The following is a 9469-nucleotide window of genomic DNA, read 5'->3' as shown; positions in this document are numbered from 1 at the left end:
CTCAGCACCTTTTGTCTCCAGAGCCTGAAGGACAGAAGTTCGAAAAATCCAGAGGCGAGTAATCCAAGAAAAAAAAGAAGTGGGAGGGGAAAAAAGCACTGTTGTCAGGTTGCAGGCGAGTGTGATCAGGTGGAAGGGGGAGTCATTCTTTGACTTTTAAGACAGTAAGAGAAAAAAGAATTGAAGAACAAAAGCAAAAACCTTTTGAAAGATAAAGACAAAAAGCAGGTGTTCCAGGCTGTCTTCTGCATGTCTGCCACTGTTCTCCAGACCATCTTGACTTTGGTCCAGAACAAGAACAGCTAAGGAAGAAAAAAAATGATCTTTTTTTTTTTCTCCAGTTGGACAAAAAAAAAGGAAAAAGAAGAAAAAAGAAAAAGAAAAAAAGGAAAAAGGAAGAAGAAGAAAAGAAAAAAAGAGGGACAGATGGTACGCTGTGACTGGTCTGTGGTCTAAAGACCTGGATATGCTTTCTTTGAAGCATATCACAACTTAAAGAATCATTTTCATAAAGAAAGAAATGAACAAAACAAAGAGAAAAAGGAAAAAGGAAAGAAAAACTCACAAGATGAGAGTCACCAATCATAACCAAACAGTACAAAGGAAAATTATAAAGTTGATGGACATTATTGGAATGATTTTGAAAACAGGACAAAGATGAGAGTGATGAAAGGACAGAAAGAATGAGCAAGATCATTCTGTGAACGTTAGTTCAGCACTCTTACCTCTTATTGGTGTACCACCTGGGTGGATAATATGAATGCAAATAAGATTAGAAAGAAGAAGCATTAGTACGAGAAGAAGGAGGCTAGGGCTGGGGAGAAGAATTAAATTAGATTTACAGAATTAAATAAGGTCTTAAAAGAAACTTGAATTACTCTACTGGTAAAACAGGAATATATTAGATAGTATTATTAGATCATAAAAGCAAGTTGCATTATACCACAGAGGGCAAAGACCACAATAGGCAGCATTGCCTTTATCAGAGAAGCAAATGAGTTCTTAGGTCTGGGATTATACAGGGTTAGAATTATATCTTATATGCCTCATACTCTTAAAAAAAAAGAACTAAACAATATTTTTAAAGACATAACTGGGGGAAATACTGGCTAATCTATTTAAGTATATATATAGATATGTATATATATATACTGTTATAGGAAATACTAAAGACTAACTAGAAACAAACACTGTTCATTGGATATATCTTACACTACTTACATTGCTACATTTGTGTGATATAACTTGTGTATTATTTTATTTTTCTACATAGTGTTCTTACAACAACAGTTCCGTGGATGTGTGAATGTGCACGCCACCAAGGAAATCTTGTGTCTACACTGACAGTTAGTAAAATGCATGCCATGCATTTTATTAATAATAATAATAGTAATCTGAATATGGAAATTAGTGGGGGTGAAGTGCGCTTCAGAACTAAGCACTTACCAATAGATTCTGGAGATTTAAATACGGAGAGAAGAAAGACAGCATAAAAATATTATTATATTCCTTATAATTTGGTACAAATTTTTCAGAGTTAAAGCTTTATATACTAAATCATCTATGTTACAGGTGAATAATTAATTCTTTATTTACAACAACAGAATGCTAATCTACACAATTCTGCTGACAACAAGCAAAAGAGGCAGTTAACAAGACGCTTTAACATCACAGGACAGGTCAAAAGCTGAGAATTCTGGGAAGACAGGCAGTTAAACAACTTAGAATTATATTATCAATAGTACTACCCATGCCAAAATAAACAGCTTACTAGCATACATCCCTGTGAAATTACCTAGGGACAGGCTCTAAAAATTAACAGATTTAGAATTATCTCTACTTTTAGTCTAAAGAGAGCAAATGAATAAACTTGGGGTGGGGATGGGAGAGGGAGAAAGGGCAACAGGTAGCAAGAGAGAGAGAGAGGAAGAGAGAGAGAGAAGCAAAAGCTGGAGTCTACACCAATCAAAAGCAGACTTCTGTAGATCCAGTCACTGGAGGGTTTAAAAATCTTTAGTGTGGGCGCACACTACTGTGGCAAATGTGTAGAAAATACTCACTCATAATAACACTATAAAAAGATTAATAAAAATCCCCTCCTTTCATTGGTACTTTGTAAAGGACTTTATAAAAAACACATCTGGATACTTATGAGATAACATTTCTGTGTTTTATGTATTAGTGAAAAGAAAGCAGATGTGCCCAAACTTACTAAACGTTGGTAGTTTGATGAGTTAAAATGTAGAGAAGACAGAGAAACACACTTTAATAAAACGGACTCATTTTAGTGTTTAATATGAACATTTTTGATTTTTAATGGGTATAACCATTGGAACTCCTTGCAAGTTTCGAATGAAGTCCAATGTTGAAATAAATTTGTTTCAAAAGAAAACAGAGAAATAAGAAAGAAACAGGAGAAAATGAATCCATCAAATACTGCAGAAGAGCAGTAAACTAAAAAATAAATTATTAAAAATACAGTCACAGCAGTGAGCAATGTGGATTAAACAGAAGCTGCAAAACACAGAGAAGAGAAGAAAGACAGACTCTGAAACAGGCTATGACATCACAGACGTGGACAACACATTAAATAACAGAGAAAGAGAAGAGGGAGAAAAATTAATACCTAAAAAATAAAAATAAATAAAATGAAAATAAAAATAGAGAGAAAACTAAAAAGAAAAATTAAAATTCTCTAGGAGATCATGGAAACAGTAACAAGACCCTACCTGATCGTAACTGCTTAATACGGCCATTGTTGTTGCTTGTGTCGACGGGTAAGAAATCTTTGAACCAAGTGATTTCTGGATCCGGATTCCCACTGGCTGCGCAGAGCATGGTGGCGGTGCGTGTACGCTCAACCACCTTCAGCTGTGGGCCCATATCAATAGTAGGGAAGCCCCGGGGAATTTGATCCTCTGCAAGACAAAAGGTGATACAAACGTGTCATGAAGGCAGATACCCAAGATTCAGGAGGTACTGACTGTTAACCTTCCCCATTACTTAGCATTTGTTGAAAAACTAACACAATCCAAGTAGCATTGCACTGTTAGGTTAGTGTATGGTAACAATGTTGTTCCTGGCAAGAGGAGTGTAGTCCAGGAAGAGGCTGAAAACCTAACAAATAGCTCAAATGTCATTAAAAACCATGACCAGGAGATGAATCAAGTTCTCTGGCAGCATGGAAGCAGTCATTATATGTGTGTCTGAGGAGGTCAGTAAGCACCAAAAGGAAGCTATGAAATGAGCCATTAGGAAAGTCAGAATCAGTATCAGTTCAGTCGCTCAGTCGTGTCTGACTCTTTGAGACCCCATGGACTGCAGCATGCCAGGCATCCCTGTCCATCACCAACTCCCGGAGTTTACTCAAATTCAAGTCCATTGAGTCGGTGATGCCATGAAACCATCTCATCTATTGTTGAGTTTTAGGCCAACTTTTTCACTCTCCTCTTTCACTTTCACCAAGAGGCTCTTTAGTTCTTCACTTTCTGCCATTAACGGTAGTGTCATCTACATATCTGAGGTTATTGATATTTCTCCTGGCAATCTTGATTCCAGCTCTTGCTTCTTCCAGCCCAGGGTTTCTCATGATGTACTCTGCATCTAAGTTAAATAAGCAGGGTGACAATATGTACTTGATGTACTCCTTTCCCTATTTGGAACCAGTCTGTTGTTCCATGTCCAATTCTAGCTGTTGCTTCCTGATCTGCATACAGATTTCTCAAGAGGCAGGTCAAGAGAGTTCCAGAAAAACATCTTTTTCTGCTTTATTGATTATGCCAAAGCCTTTGACTGTGTGGATCACAACAAACTGTGGAAAATTCTTAAAGGAAAGTCAAGTGGCCAGAAAGAAAGGCACATCAGAAGTACAAATATTCAGAAGGAAACTTTTCCTAGAGGGAAATCACTGATGTAGCACAGCTAGTTTTAGGAGGGCATGGAGAACAAGCAGGTTAGCTGGACTAAGCTATTCCTATTTTAGTCTATTATGGTTTTCTTTTAACTTTCAAGTAAAACTCTATGTATTTTTTTTTTAACCCAAGTACAGGTTCAACCTGAATTAATTCCTCTGTAAGTTTCCCTTACAAAAAAAGAAAAGAACAAAAGCAACTCAAGAGTGCAACATGGAAACATCCATTCCTTAGGGTGAGAGAATACCTTCCTCCATTCCAAAGTCCTGAACCACTTTCAGTCATTAAAAAGTTGAAACGGGTCAATTTTGAGTCTTCAACTCATCCAAAGTTCATTTCTCCCTTGCATGCATGCTCAGTCACTAAGTTGTGCCGACTCTTTGTGATCCCCTGGATTGTAGCCCATTAGGCTCCTCTGTTCATGGGATTTTCCAGGCAGGGATCCTGGGCTGGGTTGCCATTTCCCTATCCCTAACCAAAATTTCTCCATATCTTAGATCTTGAGAGACTAAACTCCTCTTAAGCCCCTCAAGCAAGACCCACATTGATATCCTATATGACCAGTTCTTCCAGTCAGTGTTAGAAAGGTATATTCTGTTGAGGCACTGAAGGCATTTTAGTTATATGGGCAATAATATTTGCATTAGAATTTGGCTGTTTGAAAACTATTATGAAACATTTTGACTTTCAATTGGACCCTGGAGTTAATGTAATCATCACTTTCTCATGACCTTTGATGAACTGTCATCAGCCACCAATCAAAATGACTCAAAAGCACAACCAGTGAGACAAACGGAAACAATCAGACATGATACCTACCTTCCACTCGGATGTCCCCGACAATTTCTGGAATAATCCTCAGTGTCTTGCTAAACATCCACAATTTCAAAGGAAAAGGTTACATTTTGATGACTCCACTGCCTTGCTGATCAAATCTACATGTTCTCTACTGTCTCAATACTTAAAGAAAGTGAAGTGAAGTCGCTCAGTCGTGTCCGACTCTTTGCGACCCCATGGACTGTAGCATACCAGGCTCCTCCATCCATGGGACTCTCCAGGCAAGAATACTGGAGTGGGTTGCCAATACTTAAAGGGTAAATCAAATTTGCGAAATCTGGCTAGTGAAGTCTTTTAAAATCATGGCCCATTTTTCTTAGCCTCTCATGGATAAGCTTCCTCAGAGGAAACATTTCTTCTGCCCACACTGAAATTCTCACCATTCCTTATACAAATCATATCCAATGAGGACTCCATCTGTGTCTTGAGAAAGCCGCACAATCAAAATCTTCTTCATTATAAAGCTTTTCAAAACTCACTCAAACAGACTTAATCTTTTCCTCCTCAGATTAACTGTAGTAGTAAGTACCTAGATGCACTGTCTTGTGTTTTTAAAATACTGTTTAAATATATGTATATTTGCTTAGTTGTGTCTGACTCTTTGTGACACCATGGACTATATAGTCCACCATGCTCCTCTGAGCATAGAATTCTCCAGGCAAGAATACTGGTGTGGGTAGTCATTCCCTTCTCCAGGGGATCTTCCTGACCCAGGGATCAAACCAGGGTCTCCAGTATTGTAGGCAGATTCTTTACTGTCTGAGCCACCAGGGAATCCAATTTATCTCCTCAGTTTATCCTTCCACAACACAAATTTCTCCATGCCTCAGTTGTATCCAAATCCCTTCCCATAAAGCTAGTCTGAATTAACAGAGTTTGAGAAATCTGTGATTCCCAAACCTAAATATGAATATATCACAGTGATTATAAACGTTTCTACTACACGTAGTACAAAACTATTTATGGTAGAGAGTTCATCAGAGGGAATAGTTCAGAACGAGGGAGGGAGATTTTGATTGAGAATAGTAAAAGAATGTCAAAATACTACTCAAGAGTAAAGCTCCGAAGAGATGGATAGTATCCTGAACATTAAACTTGGGTGACTATAAGAGAAAATCAGTGGTTCATGGGGAAAAGTAGACTCTAGCTGTCCTACAGCATGATCGACGAAAAGTCCAAAAAAGTTGCTGAAGCAATTGGGTTTGACACATGGATTCACAAGAGAATATTTTCCTGTCCCATGGCCAGAGACTAAAAAAGAGTTAACTTCGATCAGCTATTATACATTTTACTTAAGTTGAAAGACATGGCTCTTTTGAGGAAGCAGCAATACCTTCTGTTTATCTGAATGCTCGTACGCTGTCAGACAGACCCACATCTCCAGTGAACAAGTGCCAGAAACAGTGGTTAAAAGTGGAATTTCAAGATGATATTTCAAGGCTCCAAGCAAAGTTTAAAATTACAAATCAGGTAAAGAGTATTTTGAAAATTAGGGTATGATTCTTTTAATGCCATTTCCTTCTCCAGGGAACTTCCCAACCCAGGGATCAAACCCAGGACTCCCACAGCAGCTTGTAGACAGCAGCTTTACCGTCTGAGCCACCAGGGAAGTCCTACTTTTAATACTCTATTCCACTTGAATTTCATCAGGCTTTTTCTTTTTTTAATGGCTTTAAAGCTTTATTCAGTGCATTTGTAAATCTAAAGCTTAGTTTTAATGTTATTAGGGAGAATAAAGAAAATAAAGAAAAATGCTCAAAAGCCACTGCACCACACACATTACATTATTAAACATCTCACTTGGCAGCCATTGGTCTGGATTGCTTCAAAGTATAGAATAATTTACCTTAAGTGCCCCTAAGTCAACTACATGCCTAACTTCTTAGAAATCAGTTTCTAAAAAAGCTCTTAGAATTTGTTATTGTCAATTTCCATATTTAAAGCAACTGACTTCTGTTAATAAAACAATTACCTTGGGATTCCTGAGCTGTTCTTGTCTTTCCCAGGGCACTGAGTTCCTCCATTGGCATCTAACTACTAGTTACAACAGCATGCATGAACACTGCTCTACCAGTCACTACCGTTCTTCAACAAGTTTGTCTCTCTAGAAAGCCACGCCAATATTCTATATACCCATCAGTGGCAAGTGTCAAAGACTTGAGATTGTTGAGCCACTTACTACAGGCTCTTACCAAAGAAATTTAGAATTAATAACCATTTATAAGAAACGAAGACCTCACCTTGGGGAGCACTGAGAGAACCGACTTGTGCCCTATGGAAAGCAGGCTAAAACGTCTGCATGACCTTTCTTTTCCTTCTTGGCTTATACAGAACACTCCAGAGCTCCCTCTCCATAGACACAGTGCACAACAAAGATAATGATTCTTGCATCCTAATCACACGAGAATGTAAAGAGAGCGCCTTTCTTATTTTTAATAAGGGTAATTACATTCTATCCATCCCCCTTTTGCACAAAACTCCTTTGAATGCATATTCTTCATTAAATTTTCATGAGAAACATCACAGTGTAACAGATTTACATAGCCAGAGCTGTTACACGTTGACAGTTGTGGCTTGTTTCCAATCTGACTGTCAGGTATTTGGCAATAAAACTCAGTATTCAACATAAAATGAATGGTAGAAATGATGAAATTTCTAATTGGTATGCTTATCTCAGGGGGCGTAGTTTAGAAGATGTTAATTGTTTTTTTTTTTTATCTCTACATGTATTAGTAATTTATATAAAACTGCCTTGGCCATTTGACTACATCAATTTGACAGATCATAAATGTATGGTACCAGAAACTTGAGAAAAGAAAAACCCAATATCCTTTATATGTTAACCACATGAACTTTTACAGGAAAATACAGAATCAAAAATTAACAAATTGTCATTATGTCAGTTGCTTTAAACTTCTACGTGAGTTGAAAAGAAAAACATTTTGTCCTGTTCATCAAAGTGCTCATTAAGATTTAAAATGCCTTACTTATCACTGTTCCATATTAATATTCAATCACGTAGAATTAGCTACTAATTCATCAACAATTTAAATCAGACTTGACCTTCACAAAGCCATCCCGTCTGTCATTTTGAGAGGCCATTAAAGGGCAGATTACTACATACTTGTGCTTAGTGAATCGTAGAAGTCATACATATTTTGTTTGGAATGGCAGCTATAATAGACCTGGAGATATAGCACATTCTTTGAATCTGTTTGGGGTCTTAATGAAACATGCTGATATGAAACTTTCAGTTCCATTAAGGAAAGAGAAAAATGAACATCAGCAATTTTCAGAGTTAACTTTCCACTGCTGTGGAACTTTTGTTAAAAACCCTTGCCCTCCCCAGAACTTGAAAGGAATATGAGAGGAAGAGTCTATTTTTTTTTTTTTGGTACAGAATTATGCTTTAGATATCTGTGAATGATCAAGTAATAGCTTTTGCATAATTTGCTCAAACTGCTTTCATTGTTCATCCATAAACAATTTTAATGATGCTTTGCTTTCGCGCCAATTCTGCAAATATTCACTCTCTCATTTGATAGGAAACACAAAACTGAATTGCCTGCTAAGACCACAGCCTCCTTCCGAGGTGGCCAGAAGCAGTTCCTCCTGCCTAATTTTGCTAGGACTCAGTGAAGTCAATCAGACAGGTGCTTTGACTCTGGTTCCAAATTATTAAAAGAGTTTTCAGTAAAGGGCTATTTACCATGATGCCACTTTTCTAATTTATGAATTTATAGCAAACATGTTTATGAAGGAAAAAACATGCCATTTATATCAACAGTATGCTCTTCCAAAAGACATATTAAAAGATATGCCAAATACACTTGATCGTCTAGGTGTAATTGACAATACAGTCAACAGTTCATAACAGCCCCTCTTAAATGCTTTCAAAACTCACAGAGGGCATGGTTATGTTACTTCCTTTTTAACCATTACAGTATTCATAAACACTTGGAATTAGACATGCTTAGGAAATTTTGACAATCATGTCTGCATTCATTCATGTGGTATCTCTGAATTTCTACTGGATTTATTTAACAGCAACTTTTTCTTAAAGTAAAAACACTTTTTATAAAGTAACTTCATTTATTTATTGGCTACTACATGACCTGTGAGATCTTAATTCCCCAACCAGAGACAAACACGACCCACCCCCACACATACTCCAGCACCCACCCCAGCACTGGAAGCATGGTGTTTTAACCATTGGACCACCAGGGAAGTCTCAGTGGCACCTATTTAAACAGTTAATCATTATTTAATTGTTCTGGGGATATAGAATTGGTCTTCTCAATTTAAATATAATCTAGGAGGCAAAACTATCTTTTGCAGTGTTCATTGCTTAGTTGCTAGGTCATGTCCAAATCTGCAATTCCATGGACTGTACATATATGGCCCACCAGGCCCCTCTGTCTATGGAATTTCCCAAGCAAGATTACTGGAGTGGATTGCTATTTCCTTGTCTAGGCAATCTTCCTGACCCAGGGATCAGACTTGTATCTCCTGCAGGTGGACTCTTTATCACTGCACCTATAGTGTCTTAAGTAGTACTAAACTTACAAATTCACAAAATAGTTATTAATTCACATTTTTATAGTCATAGGTTTTATTTAATTAGCAAACAACTTTCATTTGAGAGGTTCAGTTTATGCTTGGCTATTTCTTTAATTTAGTGCAGTTGCTGCACCGGGAAACACACGGTTCAGATCCTGCTT

The 9469-nt window shown here is 37.3% G+C and overlaps 1 protein-coding gene across 34 annotated transcripts in view; it reads right to left on the bottom strand.

The window, feature by feature from the left end:
- PTPRD (protein tyrosine phosphatase, receptor type D) overlaps positions 1-9469 on the bottom strand; it is a 573002-nt gene that overhangs the window by 223645 nt on the left and 339888 nt on the right. For 17 of the 34 annotated variants that reach the window (XM_018051970.1, XM_018051972.1, XM_018051971.1 and 14 more), the window contains exons 5-7: positions 2730-2918; positions 1447-1455; positions 726-743 (exon numbers count right to left, since the gene is read on the bottom strand). In XM_018051970.1, the coding sequence (XP_017907459.1) occupies positions 726-743; positions 1447-1455; positions 2730-2918 (216 nt within the window). The remainder of the gene's footprint in view (positions 1-725; positions 744-1446; positions 1456-2729; positions 2919-9469) is intronic. The other 17 variants (XM_018051979.1, XM_018051981.1, XM_018052002.1 and 14 more) reach the window with 3 other exon arrangements.

Source organism: Capra hircus, chromosome 8, assembly GCF_001704415.2.
Source record: "Capra hircus breed San Clemente chromosome 8, ASM170441v1, whole genome shotgun sequence".
Classification (NCBI taxonomy): domain Eukaryota; kingdom Metazoa; phylum Chordata; class Mammalia; order Artiodactyla; family Bovidae; genus Capra; species Capra hircus.
This window is presented reverse-complemented; position numbering and strand designations above follow the sequence as displayed.